General features: G+C 38.5%; 1 protein-coding gene across 1 annotated transcript; it reads right to left on the bottom strand.

The window, feature by feature from the left end:
- LOC109849830 (exocyst complex component EXO84B-like) lies at positions 8–12,079 on the bottom strand (the record flags this gene model as incomplete). Its single annotated transcript, XM_020419713.1, has 7 exons — positions 11,767–12,079; positions 11,576–11,673; positions 9,584–10,625; positions 8,115–8,600; positions 3,082–3,270; positions 2,581–2,717; positions 8–1,133 (listed from the first exon to the last, which is right to left on the bottom strand). Coding segments are annotated over exons 1-7 (3,090 nt in total), but the record flags the coding sequence as incomplete, so codon positions are not given.

Here is a 13,436-nt window from a genome sequence, read left to right as displayed (position 1 = left end):
TTTCAAAATTTGTCGATTTGTTTCGCTTTCGTCCAGCTCTCTGTTGTACTGGACTCTCCGAAGTGTTTACGCTGCGTATAAGATTGCCAATATCATTTTCTTGCTTCTGTCCATTACTTTTAAAACCCAGCTCCGAAAATTTGACAGACAGTAGTTTTTCTTCTTCATCGGTTCCCGGTGCAGACTCGTGCATGTTAGTTTCATCCTTAACTAAATATTCACCAGCTCGATTTTTAGAACTGTTGCCTTGAACAATCTCGGTGAACAAACTAGCATCAGCTTCAAGCAAAATAAATCTTTTCTCCAAATGGAGGCTACTAGCTTCAGAAGATGCTTTCCCCAGTTCATCTTCTACTTCAGTACCATCAATCTGTACAAGCTCCTTTGACACAGTAAAATGCTCATCATTGCTTTCAAGCACAACCATCAGTTTCTCATTGCCGAACTCATTAGAGGTATCTCGTTGATCTTTTGTTATTAGTTTAGCTGAAGAGTTAGACTCATCCGAACTAACAATGGATTTGCCATCAAATTTTTCTGTGAGCACTTCCGTTTCCAACTCTTTTATGTCGTCTAGCTCTCCTGACATGACATTTTCAAGATGTTCTTCTTCTCTTGGTTGAGCTACAACAGCATCAAAATCAGCCGAATTCTGAACGGCTTGCACTTTGTCTTTTATTGTAAATATCTCCAGCTCCAGCTTCCATATGTCCTCACATAGGCCATCTGTCCCAATATTGGCCGTGTTTGTATCTTTTTCTCTGTCTGAACAAGGAACTGTAGGACTCCCGTATCCATCATCATCATATTCATTGGATATAACTTCGGTTCGCTGTCCTACAAATGATTCGGCCACTGTATGTTTTATGTCAGTTAACCTTAAGATATCATCATCCCCAGAACTTTCTGATTCGCCATCCAATAAGGCTTTTGAGCCCTCTGAGATATTTATCAATTCCTCCACATCAGACGGGCATTCATCATTGCAATTTCCTTTTTTAGAGTCGCTGAAAGAAGCAACCGCTGATTCCACTCCAGACTCAGAATTTGCAGCTTCAACTTCCAGAAGTTTCTTAATTGCCAACTTGGCAGCATTCAGAGCCCAGTCTCTTTCAGGCACGACACTGCAAAAGCTGGGGAAAATGAATTTCGATGCAATAAAGCACTAAAATCTGGCAAGTTATATGCCACCAATTACTCGCTGAAAGTTATTGTATCCAGAGAATTGGCAATCATTAATGACATTTCCCTTCTAAGTAGTAAGCTACATAACGCAGAGCCTAAACAGCTTTCTGCACACTGCTTAAAACCATGAAGGCCCAATTACTCAAAGACAGTACTCTTTATGATTTAGGTATGAGATTGTTTAAATCCATTCAATGTGCGTTTTGAATCAATCAGGTTGACATTAGCATGTAGAACTGAGGATGGAGATGAGTAGCTGCGCAGATAGATCTGTAAAGCGACAAAGGGCTTCATCGAGTTTTCTCTCAAAAGAAAGAAGAAAAGAAAAGAGATTGATGATTTTATGAGGGATAAATATCATAAAACCCCCCTTAACTTTTGTAGATTATTAGAAAACACCCCCTTAACTTTCAAAATAACAAAAAAAACCCTTTAAGCTTAAGGGTTATCAAAAAACCCAATTTAACTTTGAGATTTTATTAGAAAACCTCCTAANCTGATAATTGTCTAAAGTTAAGGGGTTTTTCTGATATTTACCTGATTTTATGGCAAGGAATATGCTAACTAAGGGTATTTATATGCTTTTGTGTACCTAACTAACATTTCTAGCTGTAAGCAACGCAATTGCCCATGTTGCAGACAAAATAACTATAGCATGTTTTCAACCGCATTGCAAGTATACTGGTAGGTCGATATATTTGAAGCAGGCGAAAGGTTTGCGGTTACAAATCACGTATGCATCAGGCTACAGCCTAGTTTTTATATTCTATTTGCAGAAGACAAGAGGTTTTGAGGATCAAATCTCATTAACGCCAGCCCACATCCAATACATCAGATGTTTCAACCAAGTTTTAATTGCAACCCACTTACCTAGGAAGTTCAATTGGTTACAGAAAACGTTTACAACCTAAGAAGCACAGACACAACATGAAATAAACAAGAAGTTCTCAAACAAAAATGTAAGAAATAGCCAAGTAAACAGAAGAAGTATATTGTCCAATATCTAGTTCCATCATGGTTTGATTCGACAGTAAGATTATCCTCATTTCATAGTTTACAAAGCCAAAAGAAGGTACATGAAAGATTAAGGAAACCAAGTAGCTTTGGCATCGAGATGATTTTTATGTGAACTCACTGATATTTTCCCTTAAATATACTTGTTTAAGTAGATTAGAAAAGGAACATAGAGAAGGATGCAAAAGTCTGTTTTTCTTCTTGGGAACAAAGGATACAAATAGGTCGCTTTTTATGGAGCCTTGGGGGCAAAAACAAATCGAGGGTAAGTCCATAATTGAAATCCTTTTTCTACCACCTCTTTTCTCACTTACAACTTGGGTGTAACATATTGCCACACTCCAAGTGTTAAATTTGATGAATTCAATTTCAAAGTATTACCTCTTCAAACTGGAACAAGTTTTAGTGAATTCTGCTTCCATTTCTTCTATCAAATCCATTGCTGCAACTACCAAATCATCTGAACAGTATCCTCCAAGTATCGCAATCTCCATCAGGAAATGCATATCTAGATAAACCTGTATCATCAAGAATATAAGCAGTTAAATAGACATATATTAACAAAAATAACAGCTAGCAGATAAAAGGCGTGATAAATGATAAGGAAATTGAAAAAATATAATTAACAACTCATGGATGGTGTATCATATAGAAGTACAGGAGTATAACTCGTAAATAGAAACCACAACTCTATTATTTCCAAGAACAACCATTTCAGTTGCATTAAACATAGGAAAAATCAATGGAATGTGATAATATTATCATCAGCGTCCTCACTGACAAAACATTAGAGTGAAAATCTTAAGTTTATTTCAGGAATAAGCTTTGTCAGTAATCCATGTCAAAGATATAATACTATAAGAAAATGAGTGGATTATATACCTGCTCAAGGCACCCACAGTGCCGTATAGATGAACATTTCACAGTTTTTCTCCAGAGCTCCCGGTTCTTAGAGAGCCACGCAATCAAAACATCCAGTATCTCTTTTTGTAGCTTCTTGATCATCCCATTCTCACCAATAAAGATGGATTTCGAAAGTTGCTCCAATTGCCTCAACCGCACAAACAGCAACTGATAAACATGTCAGACAAGTAATAAACAAATAAAGAAACATCTTAATTACAAAAAAACAAAATGAAAGTCGCCAAAACTATGGAAGTTTTTCAATGGTGTCAAAACAAAATCAGGATTTTCTTGGTATTCAGTTAGGAGAAGGTAACTACGGGAGTCTGAAAGAATTGTGTATATGGATCATTGCTTTCCTATCATCGGAACGCTGTTCCCACTTGTTGAACTAGTGACATCCAGGTCATGATTGAGTAACATTACTGTTGCACTACTAAGGCTCAACTAAGACTCACCCTTTGTTTCGTTTCAGAGAAAGGGGGCTGCAGCTTAAAAAGAATCACAAGCTAGTATCCAACAGACAACATTAGAAGACAATTCATACAACGTACAAGTGAACCAAGCAGAAATAGTACACGCCAGTAAACAAAAAAAATTGCAAGAATATGTAAAAAATTCATATAGCACTAGTAGAAAATCGTTTATCCTAGACGGAATATTCTAGACGGAAAATTTTCCGTCTAGTTTGTATTAAACTAGACGGAAAATTTCCGTCTAGAATATTCCGTCTAGGATAAAACATCCTAGACGGAAATTTCCGTCTAGAATGTTATTCTAGACGGTTAATTTATTTTTAATTTTTTTTTTATATGAACAGGTATTCTAGACGGAAATTTCCGTCTAGGATGTATCCTAGACGGAAATTTCCGTCTAGGATGTTTTGGCTCACATAAAAAAAATAAAAACCAAAATTTCCCCCGCAAATCGAAAATCCTCCGCTCCCCCAACCCAAAATAAATACCGATCTTCGTTCTCTCTCTCCTCCCTTCACCCAAAAATCCCCTTATCCTCAGCCCCTTCATCCCCTTCCTCCTCATCACCTTCACCATCCGCCACCAGCTCCTCCACCGCTCCTCTTCCACGACCAGCACCACCATCGCCTCGCTCACCCTCCAACACCTGACCAGCCGCCTCTCCTCTTCTCACCGCCGCTCCTCCCACCCCGGTCAACCCCTCCGACCAGCAGCAACGCCGCTCCACCTGCCACCTTTCATAACCGCAGTCACCATCCGCCTCCCCGACATCCCTCCGCCGCCCAATCAGCCCTCCGACGACCCCCGGCTTCCCCCGAGTCCAGAGCCAACATCTCGGAGGCTTTCATCTTGTGCACATCAGCAGATTTGTTGATTCTAGCTAACTGGTGAGTGCTCTCTCAGCCTCATTTCGATTTGGGTTTTTCTCATTCTCATTAGATTTCTGATTTTTTATGTTCATAATGTTGTTGAGCAATCTCAATTCACTCCTTGAAGCATAAAAATCCTGTCTTTTGGGCATGTCTAGCGATTTTGATTACGCCAACTAGAAATGGAACTCCCCTTGAATTGGGTGCTTTCATTATTCAGAGTAATTTAGGTTTTTCTTAGCATTTCGAATTCACTTTATAGAGATTTTTAATTGAGGGTCTTTAGGGATTCAGTTGTTTGAAATGAAAAATTCAATCTTTTAGCTCTACGTTTTCTGTAATCTGCATTGGAATTGCAGTTATTTATATTATACTTCCGGGGTCTAGCTAAGAAACTGAGTTCTTCTTTGCAAAATATTGATTCTACACTCATTATAACTTTTGAATCTTACAGTATTTCAACTGATTTTTAGTGTCATTCTCATGGAGATTCACCTCAAGAATCTCTTTACAAGATTCCAAGACCAGTTTGGATCTGGACCAGGGCTCAGCCCAAGCTCAGGGACTTGCCTTCTCAACGTCGAAGGCATTTCCCCGGACCCCTTCCGCCTCCACCACCTCTCCCGCCTCCTCTCTTCCTCACCGGACCCCTTCCCGAACTCCCACAACCTCTCCTCCGCGTGCCACCTCATCTCCTCCTCCGCCGCCACAGTCGGCCGTGATCGTACCCTTCTTCCTCCCTCTCCCCTCTCTATCTACTTCCTTCTAAAATAACTGAGAGGATCCCTCTGCCTCGGCCTCGGCAGCGTCGTCGCCGGCAATTAGGAGCTTGGCGACGAGCGTGAGGATGGAGGGGTTGAGCTCCAGGTCCAAGGGCGGCGGCGGCGTCGAGCCGGCGTTTGTAGGGCAGGTGTTCAGCATGCTGGATCCTTCGAGAGTTCAGAGCTTGAGTTTGAGGTAATCTTTGCTTTTATTTACTTTCTTTAACTGGGTACTTTGATTTGTCAGAGGAAATGAATCATAATGGGAGAAAATTGTTTATAGTCATGGGGCTAGCTGATGCTGCACATTTGTTTTGCTCGAATATCTGAAAATTTCATGATTCAAATATCTACTTCTTGAATTTGGTTTAGAAAATAGAAGGATATCATAAGGTCTGTTATTACCTTTGATTTGTTACTAACAAAACCTTATGCTCCTGTGAGCACTGTTTATGGGTGCTTCGGATCAATTACTAATACCTAGAAGTTATGACTTGGTGTTATAATAGTTGTTGTGACTGAAAATTTTATTTTTTTCGAGTAATAGCTATAAATCATGAATTTTTATGAAACTAGCCCCATGACTAATAGTCTACTTGTTACTACTCATTGATCCAAGTGTGGTGTAAGCACTTGTTCTTTTGTTTTTATTGTCATATCTAGTTGTTGGAGAACTTTTTTTTCCCCATTAGCTGAAATTGCCTGAGTAGTGAGCACAAACTCTCTTTACATGTTTTTGAAATTCAAAGTGATATAGGTCTCTCAAAAGGAGGGGTGAAAGATATTCACCTTTACCCTATATGGAATATAGATGTTTCTATTAAAGTTCACATAGGTTCGAGCTTATTTCTTGTACCCTCAAATTATTTTTGGTTTTATAGTGGATCTATCATTTTGATATTTTGTCAAATCACTTATCCTACGCACAGAAGCCTTCTTGAGGTTGTCCAAAGTCTTTGCCAGCATATACATGGCGCACCCTGATTTTGTTGTGATAAATGCCTTAATGTGTCACAATTATGGTTTTACTGTCAAGATTAGCCTCTTGGATATTGTCATGATAACTTGCAATGACTTAGCATTACGCCATTACCTATTGGCATTTGCGTGCTCTGTTACTGTTGGATGTTGTCGTCACAATGTTTGTGATTATGTTGTACCAACAATATTTTGACGGTGAAGAAAATAACCTCAAGATGAAACTTCCTATTGTATATTTTCTCATGTGGGCAAGTTACTCCATTGATCCTAGCTAGCACCAAAGCTATTTTTCCTCCCTTCCCAAAAATTAATGGTCTCCAGTACTTTTATGATATGATATATGTGCGGAAGTGGTTCATGCACTGCAGCACTAGCGATCTTCAAATACTTGATGGATTGAAGTTCAAACAATTTCAAAATAGCCTAGCTATGTAAGACAACTGTTTCTTATATGAGTTTACTTTGTGTAGGTTATTCCGACTACTCCAATGGATAACTATGGCTTTGTGGGTGCATTGGTTTCTCGTACCATAAATTTTATCTTTGCATTTTAACAGACATTATAAGTTTCATAATGGATTTCCACTATTTTATTGATTGATTTTTTGTTTTTGTCCAGATATGTCTGACATCAAGGAGAAACAACTAGTGCTTTATGCTCAAATGGCTAACCTTGTTAAGTTGGTGCTTCCTCACATGGAGATTAACCTCAAGGAGATAACGGCTAACTTCTCAAAGGCAAGGCTTAACTGATTTCTGTTATATAGAAACTGCTGCAACCACGAATACACGGCAGAATGATCTCAAAAAGCAATATTTCTTTACTTGCAACCGTCCTCGCTGTACTAAGGTTTCTTTTTTTTCTTTTTGCTAAACTAATTGCATTTAGTATAATATATTTTTCGTTTTATCCTTTTCTCTTGGCCAAGATATTTTTATGCAATCTTGCCTTTACCGACTATTTTTCTGCAAAACTGTCCCACAGTCTCTGTGAGGAACTTAAGGAAGATGCTCTTCTTGAAGGCTATAGATGTAAAGATGGCAAATGTGGTGGCTTCTTGCTTCAGGACTGTGGTACCTCATCAACAATGCTTAGTTGACTACTATCTCTGAAGCGATTCTTTTGCTTTGTTCGCTTATCTCCAGCAAATGTTTTCTCTTGGTTTGATATCGCATTATAAATCATGAATTTTTATTAAATAATTTATGTAAAAGTTTGTAAACAATTTATGTATCTCTCTACTATTTTGGTGAATGTATTATTTGAATATAATGAGATTTGATTTTGGAATATAATTAGATTGTGTTGGATATGAATATAAGTTTTTGTTGTTCAATATTGTGTACATACACTCAAAGTAGAATCTGCAAAAAAAAAAAAAAAAATTTACTGTAGCAGAGTATCCTAGACGGAAATTCCGTCTAGGATGCTTAAATTCCGTCTAGAATGCTTTTTAAAAATAAAAAAAATGTATCCTAGACGGAAAATTCCGTCTAGGATACCGACGGAAATAAACTAGACGCGTATTCTAGACGGAATTCCGTCTAGAATACGCATCCTAGACGGAATTCTTGGTATCCTAGACGGAATTTTCCGTCTAGGATACCTCATTTTTTAGCAGTGTAGATACCACAAGGCTGACTAATCCCATAGAAAAGTTGCAGATTTATCAAAACATATCCTGAGACCAATCATCCTGCATTCCAATGCTAATAGATTTACTGGTTTTTTAATCACTAGCTAGTAAGTATGGCTGGTACATGGAGAAGCGACAAGATCTCTTGAGTAACATAATGCAACGTAATGCTTTCAAAAGATATGTAACTCTACTAAAATTCTGCTTCTCCTTACTAAAGAGGGAATATTGCAACCTCATCAAATTTAAGAAATAAGGAGCAAAAGTTTTCTTGAAGAGGTGACAAACCAGAAAGACAAAAGAAGGCACCGGATCTTGTGATGCGATATGTATGAACCATTCTTCCAAATATGGTTCGGATTCATAATCTTCATGAGACATAACCCAGAGCACAAATTGCCGAGAGAAATAGCATCGCAGTTGATTTGCAGCTTCCCCAATTGACAATATACAGTCATCAAGTTCGTTCTGTGAAAAAAACTCGGTTTGTTCAAAAGATAAATCATCCTTCGAAAATTTGTTGTCCTTAATGATACCACCAGCAATACTTGGGAAGAAATGCGCCAGCGTGGAGGCATTGGCTAAAAGTGAGAGTTGTTGTTGAAGGGATTGAGCAGAGTTAACTTTTGGAGAGCCATTTTCTGTTGCATTTTCTCTAGGTGGAATAGCTCTTTCAAGGGCACAAATGTACTCACTGAACAAGCCAGCAAGGCCCTTGAGTATTGAACCTCGCAGTTTGAGAACAACCAAGGGCGAAACATCATCTACAATTGCCTGAACAAAAATAAGAGGAAAGAAATAACAATTTGTTCTCATATTACATCAGGAATAATCTAAACTTCCGAAGCTAACTAATGGCATTTAAATAAAATATATATATCAGAAATTCCGGATTGACCTATACATTAGTTGGTTTTAACGAACTAATAACTGTAATGACTTCTTGGACAGGAAAATGCACAAGAAAATAGAACAGAGAATCAAGTTCAGTTATGCACAACCATGAAGCAAGTAAACTTAGGAAACTACAGTGACTATAGGAAACTACAGTGACTAATTGACTTGCAAGGGACTGCAATTACATGACTTGGCACTACTAGATATTGCTATTATTTTGGGTATCATGGATCAAGGAATCTTAATTTCTGTAGAATTTGAATACACTGCATTCCAAATGATAAAAATAAAAGAAACTACTAGAATAAACTGATTTCATTCTCAAAACAGTTGAACAATTCTAGGACACTTATGTCATGAAATGTGCAGGCCTAAATTTCTAGTAACCTCCTTATAGATCTTAGTTCAAAGCTCAATACAGTTTGCACATTACCTTATAAGTTCTTTATGAAATTCTCAACAAAATTCTTTGTGAAATTTAAAAGAACATATGTTAGTTATAATTTTCTAATGTTTATTCACCTATTATTGCATTAACTTTCCATTTACGGTACTGAATTTCCAAGCCAAATTGAAGCTATACATTCTTTCAGCTCTTTGGTTAGTTTTGTAGCTTTGTATTTACATATTAGATCCTAAAATACATCTTAATTTTACATAAAGCCCCTCAAATATTCATCTTTTAATTTACACCCCCAAATCATTTTACCTGCTTCAAATTGCATGCCAAGTGATATTTCATCCAAATTTTAAGTAGTGCGATTGAATCTTAACAGCTGCTGGTAGTTTACTTTAATATCCTTTAGTAGGGTACACCACACTCGTTTAATGTTAAGCAATTAGAAAGATACTTCGCATACCTGCATTAGGGTGACAAACTTTCGGCCACTGCTAGTAAGTAGGCAATATTCCACTTTGTCACCAATCCCTGTAAGAGAGGACATGTCCCTCAATATTCCTAAGCTGAGAAATTTACCCAGAGTCCAATTATCTGAGGTTGTAAAAACATGGAAAACTCTTTTAAAATGCTCCAAATGCATCTGCAATACTTCTTCCATGCAAGGCCTGATAAATTCCATTAACTTTGACACCAAGTCTATTCTCTGAGATCTTAAAAGAGAGCAAAGATTAAGGGCACTATTTGCAGCCTCAATTGCCAAAGATATGCCCTCGTTGGTTTCTGAAACAGATCTGACGTATTTGTAAAATTCATGACTAAATGTTTCGGTTTCTTCTCTGGTCCACAGAATAAGCTCTGAACTATAAGGAGTTGTTTCACCATACAACACAACAAAACAACTTGCTGCTTCAGATATGGTAGAGAATACAGCCTTTGCAAGCTCCCTTATGTGAGTTCCATATAAGCACGGTTTCAAGCACTGCAATTCAAACACCTTCTTTTGAAGGCGTGAACGATAAAATTTTAGGAGTAAAGACTTTGCCCGATGATTCTCGCCTAACCTACAGAGTTCAGAGAGTGCCTTTTGGAGTTCTGGTTGAGACACTCTTGGGTGTTCAGCAATAAAAGAAAGCTGGTCAGAGAGCCTCTTTCTCCTTTCTGATAATGCATATTTATAGGACATGATAATTGAAGATGAACAATCTTCTTCAATTTGGAACTTTCGTAAGGTGATAGTTTCCTTCTCCAACAGAGCAAGAGCTTCCTTTAATCGGCACTCCGATAGAAGAATGTCCATTGTTACCAAAACATCTTGCATGTGAATCTCAAATCTAGAAGGCGAAATAAAGCCGAAATCGTCAACCTTTGTTTCTTCTAACCCATCGGTGATGATATCTGCATAAAGATTGCTCGTGAGAGCTTGAACAAGCTTCATCTCCGCTGAGACATGTTTTTTCATTTCGATGATTTCGTTTTCTACACCTCCAACTTCTTCCAATATTCTGCAGATGGTGAAGATAAAGCAGTCGGTATTATGTACAAACAAAAGAACAAATTGAAACTTATGCTTTGTGATGGACAATTTCCATCATAACATGCAGAACTCAAGAAATACAGATCTCTTGATGTGGGTTTCTACGTATAATGTGATAGATCACATCTTACGATAGAGTAAATTCTGCTAGAAGTTGGGGGGGAAATAGAATTCATCTGCATGGTTAGTGTACCCAGGAGCTGAGAGGGGTAGCCAACAATACCAGGGCGCTTTAACTAATCCACTTTGTATAATAAGCACTAAGCAGTCAAGCGCTCTTGAAGCATAACAACTTGTTACTTTCATGGCTAGTAAGTGTCTTTTGACTCAAAAATAGACATCCCTACAGGAGGAGTTATAGTGGACATACATAAATCAGAGCATTTTGGAATTTTTCTAGAAGAAAAAGGTGAGACAAATAAGCGACCTAAGCCCCAAAAACCAATCCCCTAACCTAACTACTGTTGCATTAGAGTAAAACTTCAAAACGCATCTCTGGCCTTGAAACATTAAATCATCTTTCCCAATAATTCAATAACTATAACTGATTCTATAGTGATCTAGTGGTTGGCAGAATCTCTTATTCTAAAACCAGTTTCAAGAGGTTTCGGCTGTCCAACTTTATCTAACTTAGCTATCTATGTTTTTTCCTAATCTCTCTCTCAAAATAGGTGCATCTCTTGAGCTCTCTTATAACAAATGCACCATGTCTCATGCCGCCTTGTTCAAGATACAAACCCTGGACGCTTGCGCCTCTTTATTCCTCTGACAATTTCCCTCCAACAATACATATCACTTTGATTGTTAGCTATGAATCAACAACCAATTCAGATTCTATACTTTACACTAATATTTTACTCAAATGCCATGTATTATCATCTACTTGATGGAAAATCAATACATAAGTAAACATTTAACCTGACAAATGCAGAGTAACTCGAATACACACTCCTCTGGAACTTGTCATCCGAAGCTTTCTTCAATTCGAGAAGCTCCGAACACAGACGCTTTATCCCCTACAATTGCAACCAAAACAACCAAACTTACAACTTTTTGCCACAAAATATGAGGACAAACACAACAAATTAATTTTTTTTTTAAAACCGTACTTTTCCGGTCATAGATTCGAGATCAGCCTCGACCTCGCCGGAGTCAGATGAACTCTTCGGATCGGCCGCGTATCGGATCCTCGTTTGGGTCCCGAACCCGGAAGCGAGATCGCCGGAGAGACGAAGACATTGGGGCGATTTCGGCCGAAGAAACGGGGGAATTGGGGTTTTAAAGGGAGGGAGGGGATTTTGAGGTGGCGGTCGTAGTTTTGCGCCATGATGACGAGAGATTGATCGCCTCGATTTCTCCGGTGACGAATGGAGAAAAGAAACAAAAAGCCCTAGATTGCCGACTCGGCGGAATCGCGCGGGAGTCTCAAGCTAACTTACAGCAGACTGGCACGTGTGCGCTGCACTTGACATTTATAAAGCTTGGTATTTATTTTATTTTATTTTTTTCAATCACTTTCTACTTTTCACAATTTGGACAGCATTTGGTGACGTAAATCTCTCGCTCGTACTAATATAAAATTTTGTTAAGGGTTTTACACCAAAACAGTCTTAATTGTTATCCAAATAGATATTTAGCATATTTATTTTTTTCGATCAAATCTATCTTAACTTGCTGACATAACACTTTTTGGTATTTTCTGTTTAAGAAAGATATGAACTTCTTGATATATCTCCAATCTAACCCAATCGAAAGCACATGCCTTATCGCATGGGGAGTACCTCCGCCGCCCCGTTGATGTGGGGATCGCTAGAGCAAATCTCTTTGTATAGAAGGGAAGGAGATGGTTGGGTTTGTAGAGTCAGGGTTTGGGTTCAAGGTTAGGGATCGATGAAGGGGGGAGGAGATACTGACATCGTAAGAGAGGAGCGAGTGGAGGGAAGGGATGTAGGCGGCGGCGGTAAAGGAGCGGCAACGAGGGAAGGGCGCAACGAGTGATGGCCTAGAGTGGGCAGCAAGGAGGTGAAGAAGAGGGGAAGGAAGAGGGAGCTCAGTAGTATGATGGCTTTTGAGGGAGGAGCGAAGGTGAGGTTGTGGAGGAGGTGGAGGGAGGTGGTGATGACAGCGGGGGTAGAGTGTATGGGTAAGGTGGGAGTAGTTAGGGCTCACACGAGCTACACGTGCATAGCCTAAGGGTAAAATAGATAGATCGGATGTCACCTGAGTAGAAGATTTAAATTTGTGTGACATTATGTAAATGTAAGTTAAGGTAGTTTTTGACTACAATAAAAGAAGAAGAATAAGAAATAAATATGGTAAGTATCAATTTGGACAAAGTTTTAAATGTTTGTTATGTAAAAAACCTATTGTTAATAGACTATTGCTAGAAGGACCCGAAAATGGGACAAATGCAAGGGACATGTGATATCCTATAGTACACATGTCGGGTCGGGTGAATCATCAGTTAGCTAGTAATATTTAATAAATAGTTTCTGTTGGATTTTTTGGTCAAAACCGCTTTTCAAAATGAGTTTTATATATATATATATATATATTAACTACAAGTACTTTTCATAAAAGCTCAGTAGCCTTGTGGAAAGTTAAAGTTTTGGTGTTTCAAAAGGTCCTCTGTTCGAGGCTTGCCAACGTCAAGCCGAGAAGTATTTTATTTTAATTAATCTCTCATAAGTTCTAGTGGGTCGTGGGTCATGAGTCGTGGGCTCGTGGGTCGTGGGTCGTGGGTCATGGACCGTAGGCTCGTGGGCTCGTGGGCCGTGGG

Source organism: Asparagus officinalis, chromosome 7, assembly GCF_001876935.1.
Source record: "Asparagus officinalis chromosome 7, Aspof.V1, whole genome shotgun sequence".
NCBI classification, from domain to species: Eukaryota; Viridiplantae; Streptophyta; class Magnoliopsida; order Asparagales; family Asparagaceae; genus Asparagus; species Asparagus officinalis.
This window is presented reverse-complemented; position numbering and strand designations above follow the sequence as displayed.